The 26507-nt window shown below is 55.2% G+C and overlaps 1 protein-coding gene across 1 annotated transcript in view; it reads right to left on the reverse strand.

Moving 5' to 3' along the window:
* CRISPLD2 (cysteine rich secretory protein LCCL domain containing 2) overlaps window positions 1-26186 on the reverse strand; it is a 64783-nt gene extending 38597 nt beyond the window's left edge. Inside the window, exons 1-5 of the mRNA XM_038538135.1 lie at window positions 26042-26186; window positions 10018-10323; window positions 4296-4414; window positions 1627-1759; window positions 1082-1197 (exon numbers count right to left, since the gene is read on the reverse strand). Of these exons, the coding sequence (XP_038394063.1) occupies window positions 1082-1197; window positions 1627-1759; window positions 4296-4414; window positions 10018-10251 (602 nt within the window). The 5' untranslated portion in view covers window positions 10252-10323; window positions 26042-26186. The remainder of the gene's footprint in view (window positions 1-1081; window positions 1198-1626; window positions 1760-4295; window positions 4415-10017; window positions 10324-26041) is intronic.
* Between the last annotated feature and the right edge of the window lie 321 nt (window positions 26187-26507).

Raw genomic sequence — 26507 nt, forward strand, 5'->3', positions numbered from 1 at the left:
CATGGGCCAGTCACAGCTCTTGCACGGGGCGGGAGTCCCTCCCCAGTGATGATGACCTAATCCGCCTGTCCTCACGTCTGTGGGCTGCTGAGACACGGCCAGCACGGACATGCCAGACGCCCGACGGAGAGCGTGTATTTTCCTCCTGACCTCAGCGATTCCCCTCATCCCGCCTCCTCGAGGCCACTCCTGACCCAAACCAAATAAGTGAGGTCACTGCGTTTCATTTCAGTCACCGAGCAAATATGCCTTGAGGGCACACTGTGTGCAAGGCACGGTGCTAGGGCGGCGGCCAGCCCAGCGGCCGGCGTGCAAACCGCAGGCCATACGCGGGGAGGGCAGTGCTCCGAGAAGCAGCACATACTTGATGGGCAAAGGAGGTGAATGAGTACATTGAGGGGTATATGGCCCCCGGATGCTATCAGGATGCTGGGAGGAGGGGGGGGGGGCTGAGACACAGAGGCTCCATGTGGTCTTTGCTAGAAGGGAAAACATAAAAATGCAAAAGCTAGGTCTAGCGTGAATACATTTCCTAGAGTGCTGTCTGCTGCATATTTTCAGAGAAAAAAAGACTCTCCCCATGGCACACCCCACTGGTGGGCCAGCCAACAGCTATTCCCATTTCTGATTTGCTCAGGGAGTCCCAGAAGATGACCTGCAAAGCCAACTGGGCAATGTCATTGGTCGAAGCCAGTTAGGGAAACCTCGTGCCCCTACCGCTTGTCTGTGAGTGGTCTAGTTCTGGCCCGTGACATAAGGGGAAAGTGGACCAGGGCTGAGAAAGGCCTAAGAGAAAGCCCTTTTCTACCATTCTCTTCCATTTGGTTTGGGAAGATGTGATGCCCGGTGCTCTGCAGCCATCTCGGAACCATGAAGAGAGGATGGTACAGCAGGAAAACAGAAAGAGCTTGAGTCCTCACTGACACTGCTCAGCTTTTAGGCTGAACTGGATGCACCAATCTCTAGATGTCTTGTCTTGTGAATTAATAAAGAGATTTCACCGTTTAAGCTCATTTTTGTTGGGTCCTCCATGGCAGGCAAATGCATCCCAACCCAGACAACCATGTTAACTTGTTCTTACTTTGGAGAGTAATTGCAGATGAGATAGACCGCATTCTCCCAAACATCTCCCCAAACGTTCATCCTCCGGCAGGTGTTCACAGCACAGCCAATCTTGTTGGTGGTGGCCCAGACTATCTGAAAAGATGACATCCATGTGTCAGAGCCAGGGATGAGGCACAGCGGGGCCACAGAATCCGGCCTGGATCTACAGACAGGGTGCTGGCGCTAAAGGAGTGAAGGACCGGGTTTTTTCCTTAACCCACTGAAGATCCATCTGTTTGTGGAACACACACCGCCCCCAAACAAAAACAAACACACACGTGGAAAAAGTACCAGCGATGTGAAATCGCCATACAGGTTTCCAGCGCTGTCGGTCTCTTGCACTGGCCTCACAAACACAAGCTCAGCCCAGCAGCTATACTTTAAGTAACAGCAAATTAAAGGAAAAAATTATGGTGATGACAGAGCAGAGTTTTCCAACCGGGGAGCAGTCCTGCACAGCCAGGGGAGTGATGGGGTTTGGGGGTCCTGGGCTGAGGTCTCAGCTGACGCCGCGAGTGTTACCTGTGTGTAATGGGTGCACATGGGTCCAGAGCACCTCTCTGGACACCAGGGGTTGCACTCGTGGGGGTAGGGGTAGGTGTAGTCCTTCACCTCGTCATACCAGGACTGCACGTGGAAGCCAGGAGAGCGGTACCTGCGGGGGCAGACCACATTGTTACGTCCCGGCCACCATGATACCCGGCAGAGACGGTGGCTCATAGCACTGCTGCCCACGGGGCAGGCTGGAGGAGGGGCTACTTTGGGTGAAGAGCCCCCAGTCCTGCCCAGCACCTGTGTCAGTGCCTAAACTCCAAGCTTGCAAAGAGCGTACCTTGGGGATCCCTGGAGCCCCTCTGGGATCCAGGGGTGTTCCTGGGTGGCCCACAAGCCACCTGTGTGTTCAGGAAACGTTTGCCTGGCCCCCAGTGAGTCATTTTCTCATATTACAATTATGTACTTACCCTCATGTATATTTGGGGAGATATATGCAGCCCACGAACCCTGTACTTCCCAGATATTATTGTTTAAAACGCAACTTGATTTAAAACATGAGTCCATTTAAAGTCAATGCAGAGAAAAACAATGAGTAAGTAATTGTCCAGGTAATGCACAGAAGGGCCGGGGAAGGCCTAAAAGTTGTGAGATAGCCAGCTATGGGGAAGAGGGCACACGGGTCCCCGTCACCCCCAAACAAGAGCCCAGAGACTCAGGTTTCTGTTTCGTCATGACTGGCTTCATTCTTCAGCTGCTGAGGACCCAAGGACTCCGGTATAAGGAAGGAAATGAAATCAAGGTGCGGAAACCTGCAGGTGTGCAGAGCTCTGCTGTCACGTGGGCAAAGCCTTTCAAGAAGTTCCTATTTAGGATTTGATCACCTGAGCCCTCATCCGCCCCCAGGTGAGGAGACCCCAGCCCCCACCCTGGTCATCTCCATGAGTGGCCACTGCCTCCTGGCTCGGCCCCATCCACGGGGTTGGCATCCTTACTTTCCTCCCAGGAAAGAAAATAAACTGGATGCAAATCCCCGGTCAGGTCAGCGTCACCAGCAAGTGTAAACAAAACGGTTTCGAATCAAAGAGAAAAGGCACAACGGGTCTGGCCGTTCCTAAGAGCGCTGTGGTGAGCCGGGCAGTTAGAGGTCTTGTAACAATTACGGTCACAGCCCAGAGCGCATGGTGGCGGTCAGTGACGTGGCCGGGGCCAGCCGGGGGAAGGACGCCCGCGGCCACCGGCCACAGAGCTACAGGGCCGTGTGGGGACACCCGCGCCCGTCCGCTTCCCCGGAGCGCCATGGCCAGGCTGCTGCGGGAGCCCCTGGAGGATGAGGGGGGCTCTTTGTGAAATCAGATGGCCCTCTGCGTCCAGCAGGGGCAAGATCTTTGTGGCCTTTGCGCCATCAGTCCCGGCACTTAGCCTGATGGAACGGCTAACTTGTAACCTGGCAGCTGGCAGCTGGGCAGCCCGAAGGCAGCCTCGACGACGATAGCCGCGACCTCTATGGAATAGAAGAATTGTCTGATATCGTATGAGAAGGTGGGGGGGAGAATTAAAAGCTGTCCTGGCCACTATTACCAGTATGTAAAAATATGCCGGCCCACAGCCAGATGGTACACAGGAGTCCAAGAATATTCTGGTTGTTGAGCCAGACCAGTGGAATGATGGTTTTCTCCCTGTAGACATTCTCTTTTCATGAAACCGGAAAACTGATTTTTATAAAAAAGCAGAATTCACCGGAGGACAAAAAAAAAAAACCAAAAACAACGTGTTGATTCACTTCTGCAAAGCCAGATGTCTGCAGCCCTCAGGACACCTGCGCAGGTTCCATCCTGGAAAGGCAGGGACCTAGGGGAAGCGTTCCACTCGCGGTCACACCGATGCAGGCGCTTACGGAGCTGGGAAAGAGCTGCACTGCAGGTCAGGCCACCTGTGCTTTGAGGGGATACGATAAGCCCAGTCCAACTTTTCAATGATACAGGCAAAGCACAGGTGGGCCCTGAGCCCTTGGCCAGCCCTGGGTCCAAACCCCAGAGCCTTGCATACACACCACATTGTCTGGTCGGCTAATGAGTCTACACTGGCCGGAAGGCAAGTTCCCCACGAAGGAAACCAGCCCTGAGCCGGGGGTGCACTCAGCTGACCCCGGGGAAGGCCATGGGGCAACATCTTACAGACCGCTCCCAAGACCCTCCTCCAGCTATGGGGTCCTTGGGGGTGAGACTGAGCCTCCCCATGGCCAGATGAGGAGGGGAAGGTGAGGGACAGCTGCTCTCAACATGGAACTGGCTGGGCCTTGAGAATGAGCAGAACCCAGACGTGCCAGGGCACAGAAGACGCCCTGGCCCAGCACTGCAAGAGCGACATTCCCATTTCCCACTTACCTGGCCAGCTCCCCGCTGGCCAGCCACAACGGGCTCAGGAATCCTTTCAAGGAGGTGGACTGGAACACCCAAGCTCCAGAAACCCTGAGCCCAGGGATCAGCGTCTGGAGCCAACAAGCAGGCTCGCATCCGTTTTGCCAATTACTCAGAAGTGGCCCTGGGCGCGGAGCCCGTTTCCCGATGTGTAAATGGCACAGGTGGTCCTGAGGGCTAAACATGACTATGGACAGTGAGCGCCAAGCCCCGCACCCAGTAGGTGCTCAGCAGCGGTGGCCAAGTCACAGGTAAGGGGGGAACCACGGCGGTTCTTACCTGCCCCAGTGGACGGCCAGGTTCTGCCCAATGGACACCAGCAGACCGGTGGGGCCGTGCTCCCAGATGCACTCTTGAGCCCACGCTGCCGCCGACTGCTCCAGCTCCTCGTCCCAGGTCTGCAGGGAGAGGACACACAGGCACCAGGAGGCCAGGGTCAGGGATGGGTAGAGGGTCCCAACCTGCAGCCATGCTCCCCCACCCCTGCTTGGGCCCCAGGTGGAGCCCGGGCCAGGCGCAGTTCTTGGACACAGGGTTCTATGCATACGTTGGGTGGGTTCTTGACCCAGCAAGTGGGAAGGGGCGAGGCAGCAGAGCACTCGGAGGAGCCTGGCCCACGGCGGTCCTCGCGGCTCCAGCTCGGGCTCCCACCTGCCCGGGATGCTGGGCAAGCCCCTTGCATGGCCTTCACCTCCTCGCCCGGGAAGTGAAAGGACACCTAAGCCCTGGTGATGGTGGTGGCCGCTGCACAGCACTGTGAACGTACTTGATGCCACAGAACTGTACACTTAAAGATGGTCAGAACAGAAATTTCATGTTTTGTGCATTTTGCTGTTCTTTTTTTAAAAGATTTTATTTACTTATTCATGAGAGACACACAGAGAGGCAGAGACGCAGGCAGAGGGAGAAGCAGGCTCCCTGTGGGGAGCCCAACGCAGGACTCAATCCCAGGACCCCGGGATCATGCCCTGAGCCAAAGGCAGATGCTCAACCACTGAACCACCCAGGCGTCCCTAATCTACTGCTGTTTTTTTTGGAAAAAAAAAAAAAAAAGAGGAAGCAGCCCCATCCAGCTTTTCCCCAGCACAGCCCACCCTGAAGGGGCAGGGTCTGGGCCAGAGGGTCTGAAACAGAGTCCGCAGCCCATCCTGCCTCCCAGCTGGCCCAGGGACACACATGACTCCCGGGGAGGGAACGCGGTGAACAAGGCGGTGGGGTCAGTGCTCTTCCGCGGTGGAGCAGATGCCAAGCGGCCCTCCGGCCATCTGTCGGCCGCCTCCTCTCAGCCATCAGGCACATGCTCCAACTCACAGGCAGGCAGGCAGGCGCTCTTCCCTCCTCAGGGAGCCCTAGCCCCTGGCACACAGTAGGTGCTCACTGGACGACAGTCAGGGAGAGCCCTGGGATCTCGGGACTGGGACACGGACCGTGCCAATTGCGGGGGGGGGGGGGGCTGGTATGGAACATCATGAAGCCCTACACCTCCCTGACCTCTTGCCTCAACGACAGAGACTCCTGAGAATCCAGGGGCAAGCCTTGGCCTAGAACAGACACCTCTGGGAACCTGGGGCACACCCTCTGATGAACCCCATTTCGGCTGCAGTGGACATTCTGGGTACACTCAGCCCTCAGACTCATCTCTTGCCGTCAATGCCTTCCCCTTTCGTGCCCACCAAGCCCTGTGCCGCTTCTGCCTGGGATCCTTCTCCAAAGCCCAGGGCACAGCCTGGGACGGGGAGGGAACAGGCCTCCTCTGGGTGGGTGATCCTCCTGCTGCTCCCCTTATGCAGCAGATCCAAGCTCCCGCTCCCACCAGGAGCCCCCTGTAGCATGCTGTGACGTCGGACTTTCTCCTTCCGCCTTCTGGACTTACGGATCACCTCCTCCCAAATAAACTACCTGCACCAATGTGGTGAATCTGTCTCCAAGCAGGGGGCCACCTGATGCTCCATGAAGGAGAAGACAGCATCCACGGTGGGGGGGTGGGGGGTGGGGGGAGGGCAGCTTGAGTGTGCACGAAGATCCCTCTGGACGGGGCCAGCGGAGGCCCTTCCCAGAGTCCAGGGAGATCAGGCACAGCCTGTGCAGGCACTGACCCCAGCCCGAGGCTCACTAGCTTCTCAGAAGTTCCCTGTTTATTCTGATCAACATGAACCTTGTGTCCCTTTGGTCCGCGTCCATAACATTTTCTACGGCTCCATGAGGAGGGCTGCAGGGAGGGCCCTGGAAGATCTCTGGGGGTCAAGGGCTTTTGAAATTCTGGCAGGAGACGGGCAAACTTGACATGTGGTCTGCAACAGGACGCAGCCCAACAAGGACCCAGCTCTCCCCTCCCTGCATTTGAGGCCTCGAATGGGCCTTCCAGGCCCATTCTTCACCTCCCACCCTCCTCTCGGCTCCAGCCGTGCCTGGCACGTAGTAGGACGTCACAGTGATGTTTCCCAAACAAAGGGGTTTGGCTGTGTGCTGAGTTACTCACAGCCAACAGGCTCTTTGGCTCAGTGGCCTTGCCAGGGCAGCATTACATGTCATGACTGTCACCCCAGAATGATGCGTGCGTGCGTGGGGGAATGCGAGCCTGGTGAGGCCCAGCCCCCGCCAACTCCCCACCCTCACTCACTGCAGCTCTCAAAGACCTCCCCAGGCCCCACCTGCCCCTCACCTCCCACTCAGCCTGTGCTTTCCCAGATGAACATGCCCCGCCCCCCCACCAGTCCATGTCTCACTGAAGGACAGGCGCAGGTGAACATCCCCTACCCCATGAAGGGATGACCAGGGGTCGAAAGAGGGAAAGAAGAGGGCAGTGAGGGGCACCAGTGAGAGTGTTTGTGAGGCGAGCCTGGCTGTGGTGCCAGGCTCTGCCCCGTGCTGGCTGGGTGACTGTGGACAAGTGGCTTCACCTCTCTGAGCCTGTTTCCCCATCTGGGCCAATGATGCTGCTGGAAGAGGATTTGGGGAGAGGGTTGAATGAACAGGCATCCAGCCTCCAGGTGAGATGCAAAGCAGCTCAGTAAACAGTACATGGATATTAAGGAAATCAACTTAGGCACCTACTGCTTAGGTCTTGTGCCTGAACACCTGCCACTTGCCAGAGAACCTTATTAGCACCATTTTCTTATTTAGTTCTCGAAATAAGCCCTTGGGGAATATCTTCCTATTGTCACAGAAAAAAACAAAACAAAAAAACTAAACAACAACAACAAAAACCCAAACAAAACCCTGAGGCTAAGAGAAGTTAGGTAACTTGCCTAAGATCACACAGCAGGAATTTAGAACTTTAACAACCCAGCTTTATCTTGCTTCTAAGGGATCGCATCTTGCTCTGCGTGCTGTCACCACGTGCTGGTCCCACTCCACTAAAATAATAATAGTTACTAAAATAGTAAATAGCAACATTTTATTTAGTACATTTTTTTTTAATTTTTTACTTATTTATGATAGTCACAGAGAGAGAGAGAGGCAGAGACATAGGCAGAGGGAGAAGCAGGCTCCATGCACCGGGAGCCTGACATGGGATTCGATCCTGGGTCTCCAGGATCGCGCCCTGGGCCAAAGGCAGGCGCCAAACCGCTGTGCCACCCAGGGATCCCTATTTAGTACATTTATCTACTACTTATGCATCGTCTCATCAACTCCTTCAAACAATCCTGAGAAAGGTACTTTTCCTCTCCCCATTGACACGTGAGGAAGCATTAACACAGAGAGGCTAACTAATCTGGCCTAAAGTCACACGGTTACCAAGCGGCAGCTACCCTAAACCCAGGCAGGCCGGCTCCAGAGCCTATCCACTTATAAAACCTCAAAACAGGGTGTCTTAAGTCTTCGGAGTTTTAAATTCCACCTTTTGGGGCTAAGGCTATTTCAAAGGATGACAGCCTGAAGCCCCTGCAGGCAGGGCTGAACGGGAAGCTAGATTTTCTTTTTTTTGGGGGGCGGGGGGGGGAAGCTAGATTTTCAAGCCACTTTCTCAAGCTGGTGCCACTTGTTAGGGTGGAGACAGGAGCAGATGGGCAGCCCTGGGGTGCAGCGGCCGGGCCTCGCACTGCCTTCCCTGCCTCACGATGCCCGCTCAGGGATGGCCCCAACAATAGTCATAAAAGCTCAGCTTCCCCGACAGGCAGGCCATTTAGACCTGAGCACCCAGATCCCAGCTCCAATCCTGAAATAACACAAAGTAAAAATATAGGAAAACATGGCAGGCTCATTCTGGGCTGTACTGACGCCCCCTGCTGTGTATGTGAGCCCCCCTCGCTTGGAATCTTCTGTACACCCGCTGGACAAGCACAGAGCAGTGACGACAAGACCATCGTAACTGGAGCCTGTTCCCCACGGGAGGCAGGGCAGGAAACAACCAGGATCCCAGGGCTTTAGGGCTCAGTCAAGCTCCTAGCCGAGGAAAATTCTCTACTGCCTGGAGGGCGCCTTGGAGTGGGCAGGCGACAGGAGGAAGGCTGACCTGTCCAGGGAGGCGGAGAGCGCCCTGTCCCCCGGGGCCAAGCCAAACCACGAGGTCCCGGGAAGGATGGGGGAAGAGTCCACACCCAAAGTCACAAAGAATTCTACGCTAATTCTCGAAACCTTTAACCCTAAGAAGGTCTGCGCCAGCAGCTACTGCGTTAGTATTTTGGAAGAGTGCCCACGCTTCCTCCCAAGATTAGCACAACCCCTTCAGAGTGAATGCCTGGGCAATGTTCTGGAAGGAATGAAGACATGGCTTCATCACAGGTTCCAAAGGACAGCCTTGCTCGGGGCGGGGTGGGGGTGGGGGCGGTGATCTGCCCAGAAGGGCAAGCCTTCCATCTGCCCTACAGCCTCTGATGGGCCAACTCAGGAGGGGCTCCACAGGCACGTGGGAGGGACAGGGGCCACATGTGCTACCTGTAGCGGAGCACAAGGTACCCAGGAAAGGGACAGTGGGGTCCAGGGGAGGGAGGGAGGCTTGCTTATGATGGGCTGAGGCACGAGGTGGGGACAGGGCTCTGGGGCAGGGACGGCCTGGTGGCATCCTCGGGGAACACGGAGCCGCCTCTCAGGACAGAAGAACTCCTGATTGGAGGCCTCGAGCGCCAGGCATGAGTATTTGGGCTCCATCCTGGGCTCACAGGGCCCTGAGGCTTCTGGGCAGCAGACAGGCTTCCTGGAGGTCAGGAAGGTTACAGGAGGCAGGGCTCGGGGGGCTGGTGGGGGCACCGTGAGAGGTGTTGGGGGCTGGGCTGGGCAGACAGGATAAAACATCTGGAGGGGCCATGGAAGCGGACAGGAGCCGCGGGGGTGCCAGGGTTTAAAGTGAGCATGGAGGTGGCCGAGAGTCGGGGTCCCGCGGCCAGTCCTGCCACTCCCAGCTCTGACCTTGGGCCTCCGTTTCCTAGTCTGTACGAGGAGAGAAAAGCAGCAGGTGTGTTCGTGGGGCTGGGACTGCGGGAAGTGGTTCTGGCAGCAACAGAGAGGCGTGGCTGGAGGCAGGGCTGGAGGCAGGGATCGGGGAGCCCTTCTGCTCCCTACGTGCAGGATCTCTCCAGGGTCGTGGGAGACCCTCCACTGTCCCCTCAGAGAGCAGACACCCTATCTCTCACAGGCTTGGCCCTGCTGCTGTTCAAGCAGAGTAGGGCAGCTAAAGGGGCCGGAGGAAGGCCCAGGTGCTCAGTCCCCACGGTGACCGTGGCCCCAGGCGTGAGCACCTGTGCAGGGCATTCCGTCATCAGACTGTCACAGAACCACGAGAGGCCGAGGCTCCCACTGGTCAAGGGCACATCAAGGTCTCAGGGCTCCCCAAAGCCCAGCTCTGAGAGCCTCTACCAGCCTGGAGGAGAGCCAGTGGGGAGCCAGGGGTGGGCGCCTGGGCTGGGCTCCTCTGTCCTGGGGACTCCCCAGTGCCACTGTGATGTCGACAACAGAGGCAGGGGACCCCCTCTTGCCGGGAGACCCCGAGCCTGCCACCCCCACCCCCACCCCGGAGACAAAAGCAGAGGCCCCCGGCCCCCGTGGGAGCGCCCGCGCTTACCATGTACTCCATGTTAGAGGCCGGGGGGTACACCTGGCCTCGCAGCTTGTTGTGAAGCATGAGGATCTCCTCCTTGTCCGACCGGGGAATGGCCCTCCGCACGCGGGAGTGGGGCTTGTCCTGCTGGTATTTGCTGAGCAGCTTCTCTAAGTGGGTGACGTTAGGCAGGAAAAAGCCTTGGGCTCCGCAGACCAGCAGCACCAGCCCCAAGGGGACGACTCCGTTCAGGCTCATGGTGCCACGCAGGCGGCGAGGACCGGGCAGGGGAGGCAGGCTGGGCTCCGGAGGCGGTGCTGGACGCGAGCTCTGAAGGGAAGCAGAGGGCAGGGCAGGGGCGGGCGGTCAGCATGAACCCAGCTCCAGCCTGGGCTCGAGCCGCCAGGAGCAGCTATCACTCTGCCCACTTTGCAGACATGAAAACCAAGGCTCCCGGAAGCTCAATACCGAAGGTCCCACAGACAGGACAGGTGCAGTCACCCTCATCCTGGCTTGTCGTCTGGTCCGAGAGGACAAGGCAGGGCTGGGGAGTGTGTGTTTATTCATACATTCATACATGTTTATTCATACATCTCGCCTCTGCTTCACCTCCAAGGGACCCTGACCGGGCATCTATTTGTGGCAGCCCCTGGGACACAAAGATGAAAGAGGCCACTGTGCCTCGACTCGGGGAGCTCCCACTTAGGCTGGGGAGAGAGGCAAGGAACACCACAGTCACCAGCAGCGGGGCAGTGCTGGAGGAAGGCGCTGCAGGACCCCGCCAGGGTGCCGGGCCACCTGGGCCACCGGGACGCCCTGTCCTACCACCAGAGCTCGTTGGTTGGTCTTCCTCCACATGAGCAGGAGCCAGCTCTCATGGGTGCAGCTGGCTAGGTTTGCAAGACAACATCCAGCAGAGGCATCATCAGGGGCACGACGCAGAGGGGCAGAGGGACGAGTGCGAGGCAGAGCAGGGAGCCAAGGAGCCATGGGAACAGGGCAACCCTGGAAACTCTCCAGGGTCCTGACCGAGCCATGCCTCAGACAAAAATAGCCACCGTCCAGCAGGGAGGCCCGGCATCCTCTGGAGTGGGTGAGATGCAGAGCCCCAGGGAACCGACGGCACAGAAGGACCTGCGCATGGGCCCTTGCCTGCCCTACTGGGAATCGAACCAGTAATGCAGACCCCTGGAGTCCTGACTTCTCTCCAGGGTTAGTTGCACGGCCATATATGAACATTTTTCCAGCTGCAAAAGGCCAAGCTGACAGAGTTGCCAAGACAGTGACGCCGGATGGTGATCCATGATGGAGCGAGAGCAGAGACCAACGTCACAGAGCACCCACCAGGCCTCAGGACGGAACTGGGTCTGTTGCACTCTGCGTCTTGGCAGCTTGAGGGCCAGGGCATCCCCGAAGCCATGGGGCATGAATTGTTCATACAACTCAAATGTGATTCAACTAGACTAAAGCCTGAGTGGGGCTTAAATCCCCAGTGGGCACCATTCAAACAACTGTCACCAGGGGCCAGGTAAATAGTGGGGAGTCAGTGGAGTATTACACAACAGGTGTAATAACCTAGAACCCCGTAAGCGTCAGCACAAATAAACCCCAAATACGATGTTGGGTTAAAAAAGTGAGCTGGAGAATAGGACACTAATGGTATTATTTATGCAAATTTTAAAACATACAGACCATATCTTGTGTAATTCATGGGTAGATGTGGATATAGGCATACATACATCTAGGTGTATGCTATGTGTGCATGTTATATACATATGTTATACACACGTACACACATGTCTGTGTTTGCATGTACATATAAGTATATGGGGTGTGTGTGCGTGTTTATATGGTAAAACCACAACAGAACCAGACCAAGTTCATGATGCTGGCTGACTCCAGGGTGAGGGAAGAAAATCTGGGAAGGAGAATACGATGGACCTTGTCTCGATTTTTTAATATATCATTTATATTTTAAGAATCTTAAGCAAATAAGGCAAACTGTCCACCACTGTTTACTGTACGGGGACAGGTCGAGTTGGGAAGACCCGCAAAGTGGTGGCCCAAGGAGGGTGGCCACAGGGACAGGACTTAGGTGGGGAGCCCGTGCTATCCTTTGGACTTGTCTGTTTTTTTAAAATTATCAATTAATAAAAGGAAAACAATGTCAAAGCATGAAAAGACAAGGAAGCAGTTGCTGGTTCCAAGTACATTTTTCGGGCAAGTTCTGAACTGGTGCAGCCTTATTTCAAAAGACAAGACACGGTGCCTTCACTGTGCTCATGACGGAACTGCCTGCACGCAGGACCTGTAGGCTGGTCCTTGTCTGCATGGCCCCAAAGAGAAATTGTAAGGCCTTGAGGGCAGCTTCCAAGTTGGGAACACCACTTATGGGAGCACCACTCATGGGAGCATCACTCACAGGGTGTAGTCACACCCTCCCGACAGAGGAGAACACAACCGAAAGGACAGGGACAAGACACTTCTCCAAGGGCCTCCTCTGCCTCGCCTCGGCCAGTCACCGCCTGGGAAATGCACACGCCCTGGGTCACGCCGCTCATGGCTTGCACAGGAAGTACACCCCGTGCACCACTGGTCCTGAACATCTTCTGGCCTGGCCAGAGCTCAGGGGGCTGGGGAGGAGCAAGGCCCGGATCATGCCACTCCTGCCAAGTCTGCACTGTAGGACAGAGACAGTGGCTCTCCTCCCAGGGGCCCCCATGGTGCTGGCACAAAGGAAAAAAGCATGGGCTTCTGGACTGAGCTGTGGCCTCCCCCAGATTCACAGGCTGGGGGCCCGGCTCCCAGCACCTCAGAGTGTGACTGTATGTGGAGATAGGGCCTTTCAAGAGGTCATTAAGTTAAAATGAGGTCACTAGGTGGACCCCAACCCTGTCTGACTGCTGTCATCATAAGAGAGGGGACTGGGATGCAGACACCCACCAAGGGAGGGCTGTGCAAGGACACAGGGAGAAGGCGGCATCTGCAGGCGCAGGAGAGAGGCCTCGGGGGGAAGCAGCCCTGCCTGCAGTGGGGGCTCGGACGTCCAGCCTCCCGCAGTGCGAGAAAACCAATCTCTGTGGGCGAAGCACCCTGGCCTGTAGGGCCTCTGGCAACCTAATATGTGCGTCGGGCAGTACATGCTTGATCAGGACTGCGTTCCCAATACCCTACTGGCTGCTGTGGGAAGGAGGCAAGGGAGCATGGCTCACCAGGAGGCCGAGGCCCACTTCACTGCGGCATCGCCGGCAGCCCGGGCCTGTGCATCTGCTACCCCAACAGCTCAACCAGAACTTAGGGCCAAAGTACTTCAGCCCCTTTCCCACCTACAATCACAACATTAAAATCCTTTCTTCAAATGAGACATAGGCAGTATCTGAGGCTGCCTGGGGCTTCCCAGTGACAAGTACAGCGCTCAACCGACCAGGGAGGCTGACACGGAGGGAGACCTACTGTGCGCCAGTCCCTGGATTTCTCATCTCACCCACCCAATAACTCACGAGGCTTGGGTTCTAATGTTCCTATTACAGAGGAGAGAGTAAGGCCTCTGAGGTTTCCGGAAGAGCTTGAAGTCGCAAAGCTGGTGAGCAGAAACAGTGTGCTGGGACCCAGCCTGTCTGGCCCCGGGCCCTCTCCTTACACTGCCCTGCCTCCCTGGGAGGGGGCTTCCTGGAGGGGTTCCTGGCAGCACCCTGTGGGGGAGAGGACCCCGCGGCAGCCCCCTCCACGCCGGCCTCTGGGTCAGATAGTGGTTCTGGAACTGAGAAGGCACCCATGTGTCACCTCAGGGGACTAAAACATTACAACACAGTGACCTTTCATCAAAACATGCCTCCATCACTGGGCGTGGCACCCATCTAACCTCCCTCTGCTGCCGCGCCTGACTCCCACATGGCGAGCTGACCTCTGACCCCTGGCATAGACTCTTTGGATCTCTGGTTCCCCTAGGGCAAACCTCGTTTCTAGAGAAGCCCTCCTCCACTCTGTCAGCCTGGGCCCATCTCTGGTGGCTTGAGATACGTGTCGTGGACAGCCGTACCGCGCGGCAGAAACACTCACCAGAAGCTATGGTTCTCCTTTGCCACAATTGCAAAACCAAGCCCATGAGAGTACAAACATGATAGCAGTGCCAAGGTCTCACGAGGATGCAGATGTCAGTCCACCCGGGGGGGGGGGGGGGGGGGGAAGCAATGAGGCTTTCAAGCCTCATGGCCAACGGCAAGACCCCAGCCTGGCAAATGAAAGTCACAGGGAATCAAATTCCTACAACACTGCCCAGACCTCTTCAACACATCTGGAGCCGCCAGGGTGGTGGCTGTTTCCAACCCCAATTTACAGAAAAGAAAACTGAGTCTAGGGATCCCTGGGTGGCGCAGCGGTTTGGCACCTGCCTTTGGCTCAGGGCGCGATCCTGGAGACCCGGGATCGAATCCCACGTCGGGCTCCCGGTGCATGGAGCCTGCTTCTCCCTCTGCCTATGTCTCTGCCTCTCTCTCTCGCTCTCTCTCTCTGTGACTATCATAAATAAATAAAAATTAGAAAAAAAAAAAAAAAAACTGAGTCTAGGAGACAACTGCCCGGTGTTGGTGAGGCTGTGCGGCCAGGTCCAAGATGGAGCAAAATCCAGCTTGAAATCCAGCTTGCTGCAAGCTGGTGGAACTTCCTTTTTTTTTTCTAAGATTTTATTTATTTATTTATTCATGAGAGACAGACCGAGAGAGAGAAGCAAAGACACAGGGAAAAGCAGGGTCCACGCGGGGAGCCCAATGCGGGACTCGATCCTAGGACTCCAGGATCACACCCTGAGCCAAAGGCAGGTGCTCAACCGCTGAGCCACCCAGGCGTCCCAGGTGGAACTTTCAACACACGTCGTGGTATCAGCTCTGCATCCACCCCGCCACCCCTGCCGGGGCCCATCTAGCATCGGGGTCTCCTCGTGGTTACCTCCAGGGCAAGGCCGCCCCCCAACCCTCCCCCGGGGAGCAATAAGAGAAAGAGAGCGCGCTGGGCGCCCCGGGCGTCCTCCGGCCAGGGCCGCCTCAGCCTGTGTTTGGGAAAGCCTGCCAGGAAGATGAATCTCAGCCCTGAGTTCGTGGGCCGTCAGCTCTGAGATGTGCCAAGCTCTTCCCTCCTGCACATGCTGTTCCCACAGCTCATCCCGCGGCCCCAACCTGCCCCCTCCCTGGCCCGGGCCAGGCCGATTAATTCCTGCTCTTTCACTTAAGATTTAGCTCCAGGGTCACTGCTGAGTCACACCCCCAGACCTGCCGGGCTTGTTTGCTGCTGAAGCGCCGACAACTGACAAGTCCATGTTCAATAAATATTTATGAAATGAATGTGCGGGTCTCATCCTCCCGACGAGGTCCGGAGAGCCATATAAGGGCTGTGCGTGGTGTTGGCTGGATCATTCCCCGCCGCACGGGCCGTCTGGGCACACAGAGCAGAGTCAACTGCCGACACTGCCCCTCACCAGTGGCGTGGCGTGGGCACGTACCTTCTCTGGGCCCCGGCTGCCACGTCTATAGGGTACAGGGGAATTACAGGGCTTGTCTGACATTGGCAATGCAGCGGTGAACAAGCCAGACAGGTCTGCGGACGTGCTTGTGTGCCAGGAGGCTTCCAGAAAGCAGCGTCCTTCGCAGCAGGGTCCACAGATGAGCAGGGATTCATCCACCTGGCCTGGTTAGGGTCATGGGATGAGCTGTGTGCTGAGGAATGAACGAGATCATGAACAGGAGTACTTCATAAGTATTAGCTGTTATAACGATGATGGTGATGCTACATGTGCCCCACATGCATTGTTTGAAGAAGTTTCTAGAAGGCCAGGATTAATAATGGGGAGTGGAGTAAAGACTGTTCTCTCTTCATTACATTATTTCAAAGCCCCATCGCTGCCTTGACACAAATCTAATTTTTATTTTATTTTTTTAAAGATTTTATTTATTTATTCATGACAGATACACAGAGAGAGGCAGAGACACAGGCAGAGGGAGAAGCAGGCTCCATGCAGGGAGCCTGATGTGGGACTCGATCCCAGGATCCCGGGATCACGACCTGAGCCAAAGGCATACGCTCAACCACTGAGCCACCCAGGCGTCCCAAAAACTAATTTTTTAAAATCATATTAAATGTCTAATGCTTGCAGGGGTTAAAATCTGTCCCCTAAATTGGAAACATGCTTTGCTCAGTTCATGCCTTGAGCCATGGCCTCTTTCTCCCAGCTTCTGGGTAAGCAGGTTCCAAGATGTCATAAACTACCAGGTCTGGAGCCTGGCTGGCTCAAGTCAGTAAAGTATGCAAGTCTTTATGCTGGGGTCGTGAGTTTGGGCCCCACGTCGGGTATGTAGCCTACTTAAAATTTTTAAAAATTTAAAAAACTAAAATGAACTGGGTGTAGGGCATTAATGCTGACTATCTGGCCAGGAATTGCCTGTACATAGGGACATACTCATTCATGTTGATGACAATGACCCAATTCACCTGCCGTGACTGCCATGAAGCTCCACCTCATTCCAGGGCTCAGTCTTAGCTGAGTTAGGAAGTGGTAGGTGCCCAAGACCTCACCATCACTGTGTTAAGCCTCTCCAGCTAAGACTGCATGCTTCTTGAGGGCTGGAACCAGTGTATGCTGGTAAAGGTCTAACAACTGACATTCAAAAAAAAAAAAAAAAATTGGGGTCGCCAGTGTGGTTCAGTGGTTGAGCATCTGCCTTCAGCTCAGGGCATGATCCCAAGGTCATGGGATCGAGTCCCACATCAGGCTCCCCACAGGAAGCCTGCTTCTCCTTCTACTTATGTCTCTGCCTCTCTATCTATTTCTCTCACGAATAAATAAATAAAAACTTTTTTAATAAATAAAAACTTTTAAAAATCACCCTGATATGTAGTGTTCATCAGTTCCCTTGGTATAAATATTCCCACTGTGGCCAATTTCAGGCAACTCATGGGAGCTCACCGCACATGGAATTTCTAGAAGGACCCATGATGGCACACCATCATGTGGTCTTTCTATCACAGGGATGGGGCCACCCCAATCACCTTGCAGGCAGAGATAATAGTAAAGTGTAGTAAAAGATTAGGACGGGCTAAGTTGTGAGTTTTCATTACCTTCATTTTACCTAGGACTTACTTAACTGTAATTTCATATAATTTGATGTTTAATGATGGTTGTGTTTAACTGGATCACAAGCTTTCTGAAAAATTTAACAAAACGTAACGAGCCGGTTCCAGCACACCACTGGCTGGCACTGAGTCCTGTTCCACTTCATACCCCAGTGAGTATTAACTGCTCCACAAACATTTATCACAAATACCACAGCCAACAGTTCTGGAGCGTGCACGGAGCAGCAATCACTGCACTGGGCCCTCCACTCCCCGCACTCCACACCCGGTTGGGATCACCGCTAGGGCCCCGTCTTAGAGGCGGGGGAACGGAGGCTCCAAACAGATAAGCAACTTGCTCCCAGTCACGCAGATGGGGCAGCAGCGAACCCGAAAGGCCAGGGGGGCCCCAGGCTCTGCTCTTCCTCTGAAGCACAGAGGAGAAATACAAATATGATTGAGGCCAAGGGTAGATCTCACTCATGCCCACAAACCACCCAAAATTCTAGGAATGAAGCCGTGGCTGGGAGCGGGGAGTAGGGACCCCCCCGCAACATGTCTGGGGCAGATCCCAGGACTGGCCGAACCTCCAGAGAGGAGCGTCTGGGTGTGAGCACCAGACATCCATGGCATGAGGGGGTGTCTCCCCTCCTCCATGGGATCCAGTTGGTTTTCCTTAAACTCTTCTTCTCAGGATGCGGGGTGGACACAGCAGGAGGCAGCCCCTTCCCCTCCCTGCGGCCACTCTGCACCCAGCCCCGGCTCGCGCACAACCAATGACAGATGGCTAACAAGACCCTATGTGAAACCCATCCAATTCTTTTTTTAAAAGATTTTATTTATTTGAGAGAGAGAGAGAGAAAGAGAGAGAAGCAGGGAGAGAGAGAGAATCTCAAGACTCCACCCTGAGCACAGAGCCCAACTCGGGGCTCAATCTCATGACCCCAAGATCCTGACCTGAGCCCAAATCAAGAGTCAGACGCACAACTGAGCCACCCAGGTGCCCCTCGATTTTTTTAACTACTACACTGTGAATATATAAAGACCTGGGCAAAAGAAGAACTCATTTTTCAAAAAAAGAACTAAAAACCAGGCATGTCCAATATAAACCAAGATAATATATGAGAAAAGCCATTTTAAAGTGACTGGATAAAAAATTAATATATTCTCAAAATACCTAGTATCTCACTCCTAGGGCCCCTCGCCTGCCTTCCTGCCCATGTGTGGATGTTTAGCAAAGCTTCAGATAAGCATCAGGAAACAGGCTCCCGAAGACAAGCAGTCCAGGGCTGCCCCAGGGGGGTGTGGGAAAGCGTGGCTGTTGGGTGAGCCCTGGGTTTGAATTGTGACTGCACCACGGCGAGCCTCGTGCTGCCCAGAAGGTTCCTCAGCCTCTGATTTTCCAGTTCTTCAAGAGGACGATGAGGCTCTGAATTGCTCTCAGGCGTAGAGGAGGGAGGGTGAGAAGATGAGGGGAGAACTAGTGGTTCTGGAGCTGCCTACCGACTGTGTCTTTCCCTCCTCAGATCATTTCTGCTCCAGGCTACGGGTCTGGCAGCACTTGCACCCGCCTTCTGCTGAAATGCCTGATTCACCAGTATTGGGTGGTATCTGGAAGGATGAGTCACGGCCCCTGGCTCATGTACCAAGCTTGAAGGCACACGGCTCACCCAACTCTTGGTGCTCAAGAATCCCACAGCACCAGCCTATGGAATCTCCACAGCCATGCGGACAGGAATCTCAGGGCAAGCCCTCAGGTGGCCACGGAGTCCTTCGGATGTGCAGGCAAGCAAGCAAGCCTGCCCTCGAGAGAGGGAGGAGACATCACAGCTAATAGACAGAGACAGAAGGTGTGAGAAAAGCGCCCGGGGAATGGGATGTTAACTCTCGGTAGGTGAAGGGACAGGGACCGCTCTGGCTGGGGTGGACAGCAAGGTCTCGCTGAAATCTCAAGGAAGGGGAACTCCAGACAGCAGGGACCACCAGGACAGAGGCTCAGGGATGCTCACCGTGTTGGCATGACCGAGGACAGGCACAAATCTGTGAGCTGGGGGACAGCGGGGTCACAGAGGAGGACAGGGCCAGGTGGCCAGGAGTCCTGAAGCATCAGTGGGGCGGTACAGCTGACGGTGATAGGGTCAGATTGATGCTTTGAAGGCCCATCAGCATGCAATGACACAGGCAGCAACCGAACAGGAGAAGCCAGACTCCAGGGATTAAACATGCTCGGTTCCGTTTATGTCACGTTCAGGGCCACACAAACCAACCTGTGCCATTAGAGGGGGGAATGGTTACCCCTGGGGGTGGGACTGTGGGAGGGGCCCAGGGGCCCGGCAGGCTCTCTGCAGCCCACCCTGGGGCGGTGGCCTGGCATATGCACTTGGGGAAGAGTCGCCCGCCAGCGAGCCAATGAGTGTGCATTCCTCTCTGGCATGTGAAACTTTAATACAACTTTTTTTTTTTTTTTAAGTTTCAAGTCATTTTGGCTTCTAAGAACAGATCAAGGGAAACATGAGAGGCAGCAAGGAAGACGCCAGCCTGCAGGAGGAGATCCTCAAGGCTGTCCCTAGGAGCCTCAGGAGGCTGCAGGGCCTGACCTCTGACAGCCCTTCAGAGTGCAACCCCGAGAAAGCCCCACGGCCGGCCGGGGCCTCCCACTGGGGCCAGACACCGACTCTCCCAGACAGGGCCCAGTTCATCCCAAGTCTGAGAGGGCACTTTGTCCGGCGATGCCAAAGCTGAAAATACCTTCAGTGCCAGTGAAGCCCGAGTCTTGACGGTTCCCGGGAATAAACAGGGTTTTCAGCGGCCAGGCGCTTCCCCCGAAGAGAACAGACTGGCTGTGTTGGAGCCGGTTTGGGGCAGGAGAGAGAGAGGGGATGGTGGCGGAGGACAGCCGGACACACAGAGGTATTGACGGTCGACACTGCCGTGGGGGAGCAGCTCATTGTTTTGGGGCGGGGGGGGGGCGTTCTGGGCTTATGAACAGATGGACTTTGAAAGCTCCTGGACACCCAGGGGCAGTGAATGTGCTCTGAAAGAAGATACTAGACCCCTCCGGCCCCCGAGCAATGAGTGCCAACAAGCTGAGCATTCTTCTAGAAGGAAAGCTATGAACCTACCAACAACGTGTCAAGGGGCGTCTTGATCCTGCAGGGAGGTGGCCATGCAGGCCCCCAAGGCTCTCACTCCCGTCTGGCCGTGAGACAGCTCTCTGGTTGCACCAGGCCCTAGACACAGAACCTTCCACACAACTTCACATCCACCCCCACTAGCCAGCCGTCTCCAGCCCATCTCAGTGTCAGGGTCCCTGGGCAAGTCTTCATCAGCTGTATGGGGTGGCAGGTCTCACATCCAGGCCTGTGCCAGAAAGTGACGGGAGCCTCATTAAAACACAGATTGTGGGATCCCTGGGTGGCGCAGCGGTTTAGCGCCTGCCTTTGGCCCAGGGCGCGATCCTGGAGACCCGGGATCAAATCCCACATCGGGCTCCCGGTGCATGGAGCCTGCTTCTCCCTCTGCCTATGTCTCTGCCTCTCTTTCTCTCTCTGTGACTATCATAAATAAATAAAACTTAAAAAATAAAAAATAAAAAAATAAAACCCAGATTGCTGGCCCCACCCTCATAAGCTTCTGATTTAGGAAGCCTGGGATGGGGCCTGAGAATCTGCATTTCTCGCAAGTTCCCAGGTACTGCTGTGCCCTCCTTGGAGGGGGACCCCACTGTGACAGCCATGGCCCCAGATCGTAACAGTCCCAAATCCCATGCCTCACCCTAATTCAGCGTTTCCCCAACTCCCACCTTGGCATACCTCTCTTCTTACCCGCCCCTTGCTATAGTCCATACTCTGTACTTTTATGTAAGATGGCCCACACCAAGGGTGCGGAGAAATGTACACATAATAGATGATTTTCCGGGCCACCTGGGAGGCTCAGAGGTTGAGCATCTGCCTTTGGCTCAGGGCGTGATCCCGGGATCCTGGGATCAAGTCCCACATCGGGCTCCCTATATGGAGCCTGCTTCTCCCTCTGCCTATGTCTCTGCCTCTCTGTGTGTCTCTCATGAATAAATAAATAAAATTTAAAAAAAAAAAAGGTGATTTCCCATCATCACTGTTTGCAAAGAACATGATCCCATCTGCCTTGAACGGAAAGCAGGAGTAAAAGTTTATGTGTTGAAAACAGAACAAACTGAGGGCCTCCCATCTGGTCACGGATGCCAGCCACAGGCTGTTAGGCCGAGGGTGCTCTGTCTTTGCTGTAAAGGGTGAGTGGGGTTTCAGGGGAAGCGTTAGGCATGGACAGCACCACCCACATTCACCTTGACCTAAAAGGACAGCCCATAGATTGGGGCCTTTGCGGTCTGTGCACAGGCTAGGTCACCTCGGGAACTGGTGGGGATGGCTCCCCATGCTTTGGGGAACACTGCTTATTTCACTGTAATCTGTTCTCAAGTACAAGCCCCACAGCCTGTAGGAGGACATCCAAACGCAGGGCTGCCTGGGTGGCTCAGTCGTTTAAGCATCCAACTCTTGATTTCAACTTAGGTCATAATCTCAGGGTCATTAGATGGAGCCCTAACTTGGGCTGTAAACTGGGCCTGGAGCCTGTTCAGGATTCTCTCTCTCTCTTTCCGTCTGTCCCTCCACCCCACTCTGCAGCCCCCCCACCTCCCTGCTCACACACATGCTCTCTCTCTCTCTCAAAAAAAAAAAAAAGAAAGAAAGAAAGAAAGAAAGAAAAAAGAAAAAAAGAAAAAAAAGAAAGAAAAGAAAGAAAAGAAAAGAAAAGAAAAGAAAAGAAAAGAAAAGAAAAGGAAATCTAAACTCACACCACCCGAAGGGCAGACACTTGCCACTCTGGGCCTGATGCTCAGACTCTAGCCAAACTTCCTGCCACCTTCCAGGAGTGCCAGGCCCCTCCCCATCTCCAAGTTTTTGCACACACATGGTCCTTCCGCTTGGGGCACTCTCAATCATCTTTCCTTGCCTCTGTTCTAGAAAGAGTTCTCAGGCCGTTATCAAGTCCATCCCAGCAGGTACCATCCAGCTCCCAATCCTAGGGAGATCAGAGTGGGCTGTTTCTTGTTTTTCCAATCTAGAAGAACTTTAGAGCAGGCTTGACTCCAGGACCATTTGACTACAAATGAAATGGAAGCTCTATTCTTTTTTCCTTCTGGGATATTGCCTTTCTTCACTCACAATGGGACACAGTTCAGAAATTTGGATTGAAAATGTGGGATTTCATAATTTATAATATTTTTAAATGATGGTCCAGAAATTGCATGAGCTGCATTATGAATTTCTTTTTCCCCGGAATCTGTGGTTTTTGTCTAAGCTGACACAGCACTCGAGACAATCAGAGAAGATAAATCTCCCTGGGGCTGAACCATGAGAAACTGCCTGTCCTCCCGGCCTGGACAAGGGGTGTCTGCCCGTGAACACCCACAACTGCACTGCCTGGGGCACGATGCCTCGGACGGGATTCTCTGCCAATTGCCACTGTGACCCTACTGGAATGTCAACACCTCCCCCAGAACACCCAGATGCCAGGTTTCCCTGCGTCCACAGTCGAGGGCCTTGATCTATTGTGTAACGAGATGACCTGGGTCTATGCTTCTTCAAGATAAGCCAAGAAGGAAAACACAATTTCCTCTATACGTTAAACATCAAGTGACCATGTGACCTGGCAATTCCACTTCTAGGCGCACACCCAGAACACCTGCAGAGAGATGTCCAAACAAAGACGTGCACACACATATCCACAGCAACACCGTTCACGGCAGCCAAAAGGTGGACACCACCCGAACTCCCATTGATGGAAGAATGGATAATTGCAATGTGGTGCATCCACACGATGGAATATTACTCAGCCATAAAAAGGAACGAAGCACTGACACATGCTACGGCGTGGATGGACTCTGAGTGAAAGAGGCCAGTCAAAAAAGGCCACGTGTTATATCGGTCCATTTATATAAGATTTCCAGAATAAGCAAATCCACAGAGACAGCAAGTAGACTGGTGGTCGAGGAGAGAGTGGCCAATGGCGGCAGGGTGTCCTCTGGGGGTGATGGAGACATTCTGGAACTAGATAGAGGTGGTGGTTGCGCTGCGTTGTGAATGTGCTGAATGCCACTGCATTATATACTTTAAACTGGTTAAAATGGTAAATTTGGTGCTTATGCATATTTTATCCACATTAAAATAATTTTTTTCAAAGAAGAAAGGTTATGGCAGGTCCTACCACCCACCACCTAGATCGGCCCTACCCTTCCTGTTCCAGAACACAGCGTGTTTCACTTAAGACTTTATGAGAGGCTCGGGGTGCCCATCCCAAGAAGGTCTGAGCAGCTACTCGGCTCCATTAACTGAAGATAAAGTGCAATGATGCTCATGTTGTATTTTCCTTTCCTGACAAGCCGTCAGCCCCTTTGAGTGATGCTGGGTTTGCACATCTGGGACTGATCAAAAACCAGTGAGTTTACAAAAAAAAGAAAAAAATCCTCCTAGGTCTGGAGCAAGCAGACACAGAGGCACCTCCCATACGTAGTAAATTACACTGGTGACAGAGCAAAGAAACGTTCCAGCTCCCACAAGGCCAAGGAGGTCAGTATTTGAGGGTCCCGCCTCCAAAAGCCAGTTTTCAAATGCAACCTACAAAAGGTCAGATATCCAACGAGGGGTCTTTGAGGGAGGGATGAAGTGTAGGACTTCCAGAGGCCTTGTGTGCTTCTGCCAAGGCCCCAGGCCCTCCCCTGCCAAGCCAGCTCTCCTTTCCAGTCCAGTGGCAGGCTCTGCGAGCCAGGACTGATCTGGGTCCCAGAGTGGGGCTCCCTCCATGTTGACACTGGTACCTGTCAGCAGAGGGGAGCCCAAGCCCCTGTGTCAGGGCATCCTCTCCCCAGGCCCGCCCCTAACTCAGGCAGGGATCCAGATCCTACATGGCTTGAGAAGCCGTGAGACCCAGCAAGTTCAGCTGTGACAGTCAAGCAGCTAGCCACGGGGTGAGCACCTTCTTCTAGAATCTGGGGTGCGACCCAGCCTGGAGGGCAGCTCTCCCCAGCCCTGGCTATGTCATGTTGCATACATGCCTTAATCACACCGAGACTCAATTTCCTCCTTGTAAAAAGGAAGGCAGTCTAGTGGCTGCCTCATAAAGAAGTCCATGAGATCATCTGTGTAAAACCTGGGCACATCTGGCTCATTCTGAGTGTCAGGTAAATGTCAGCTGCTGGTATTATTATAAATGTTGCTATTATTATTCCCACTCCTACATCTTAAGAGACTCCATAAAAAAACAAAATCGCCCTCCTTCTCCCCCCAGGGTGTATATTACTGGGACTTGGGGACTTGGGCTTAACTCTGCTGACAGATTTTCCCTGGAGCCCCTCTCAGACAACACATTTTGTGTGAAGGTCAGGTCCAGAGGTGGAGTTAGTGGTTGGGTCGAGAGGGGTCTTAAAGGAGGCAGGGCCCAGGAGTTAAGAGTATAGGGTCTGCAACCAGACAAACCAGGGGGTGACAGCATGGCGCATCAGCTAGGGGGCCTTTTGCACCATTTTTACCTCTTTGAGCCTTGGTTTACTCAGCTATGAAATGGGGATCAAGAGGCTGACCGCCCAGGTATGTGGCAGGGATGGAAATGCAGGGAAGGGGCACGGTCTCATACCTGCCACACCAGCAGTACAGCTCCCACACCTTCTGTTCCTCTTTCCCACGTGGAAACTACCAGATCAGAAAATCAGGTACACAGAGAACTTTAGAAGGCCCCCTCTCAGTCTGCCTGGGGAAGAGGACATGCCCCTCATCTTGTTCTGCTGGACCCTGGGCTCTCCCCTGGCAGGTTTAGACCTTAGATGACCCTACTAGGGAAGGCAGGGTCACCCTCCTCTGCCAGAACGTGGCACCCAAATGCTCAAGGTGGAAATTTACAAACCCACTTAGCAAGGCCAGCTGGGCATTAGTACAGGCCCCCAGCTGCTTCTCTCAGCAGGAGCAGCAGCTCACCTTTTGGCTAAAAGATGCCCCGTTCAGGGTAGACCTCAACAAGCAGGCATCAGCTAAGCCTTTTCTGACTCGTCCCCCCCCCCCCCCCCCCCCCCGAGTCCTGGGCAAGGGAGGCTCTGGGTCTGTACCACACAAGGGGCCTCCCTGGCTCTGGCCATCTAGGGCAGCCGGTCTTCTCAGGACCACAGAGTCGAGTCCTCAGCTTCCAGCACAAGTCTCCCCCCACAAGGAGTGTATGGGATGTCCACTCTGACTGAAGAGACCCAGCGTGTGTTCCCAAGCCCGCAGGAACTCTGGCAAGCCTCACACCCGGACACATCCATCTGGAGCTTTGGAGGCGGAGAGAGCCGGGTTGCAGCCCTCGCTTTAACTGGACACCTCGCTCCCCCTCCCCGACCCTCAGTATCTTCATCTGAAATATGGGAAGAGAGAGGCTACCTCTCAGGTTTGCTGCAGATAAAGGCGGAGAGGGGTGTGGCCCTGTAAACCGGAGCAGAACAGCAGCTCCGTTAGGATCGGCCTGGCCATCCACACGTGGGTAGACGAGACACATCCAACCCCCTGCCACACTCACGCCGCCGGCTTTCGGCTCACTGAGCCCCCTGCGTAGACAGGAACGCTACAGATGCTAGCAAATAGCAAGGGAGGCGAGAGTACCCGCGCCAGGAGCTTGAATCTGCGTCAGACGGGCTTTGAGCCCCCCGCCCCCTTGCTCCCCGGCTGTGAGGTCTTGGGCAAGTGCCTTGGTCCCTGCGAGCCTCAGTTTCTCCATCTGCGAAAGGCCAAGCGGTGGAGCCGGTCGGAGCCGCAGGTCGCGCGCCCGGCGCCCGGTCCGCGCCCGTCAGCCCCAAGGGATGGGCGGCCCCGGCTCGGGGAGGTCGGCGCCTGGGAGGCCGCGGGGGCGGAGGGCAGCCGGGGTCGGGCAGCCAGGTCACACTCACCTCCGCGGGGCTCTCCTGTCACCAGCGCGCCGGCGTCCCTGGTGCAGCAGCGGCGGCAGCGCGGACACTCGGGCGGACACGGCGGGCCCAGCGGCTCGGCAGGGACCCCGCGCCGGAGCAGCCGAGGGATGTCGGGGATGCGGGTTCGGCGCGCGGCTCTTATGGGACCTCCGCACCCTGCCCCCGGCGGCGCCGATAGGGCCGTTCCTCCACGCTCCGCCCCGGCCCGGCCGGCCCCTCCCCCGGGGAGGCCCGCGGGCGCCGGGGGTGCGGGCGGCGGGGGGCGCGCGGCGGGCCGGACCCCGCGTCCCCAGACCTCGGCTTGCGCGCAGGACGCGCTCGGGTTCTCTCCGCGATCGTGACGACCCTAGGTTCCCCTGGGCGCTCATGGGCGCCCGGCGAGGTGCCAAGCACTTTCCACCAGGGGTTTGCACGTTGACCAAATCCCTTCTCTCTGCGGCTCACA

Source organism: Canis lupus, chromosome 5, assembly GCF_011100685.1.
Source record: "Canis lupus familiaris isolate Mischka breed German Shepherd chromosome 5, alternate assembly UU_Cfam_GSD_1.0, whole genome shotgun sequence".
Taxonomy (NCBI): domain Eukaryota; kingdom Metazoa; phylum Chordata; class Mammalia; order Carnivora; family Canidae; genus Canis; species Canis lupus.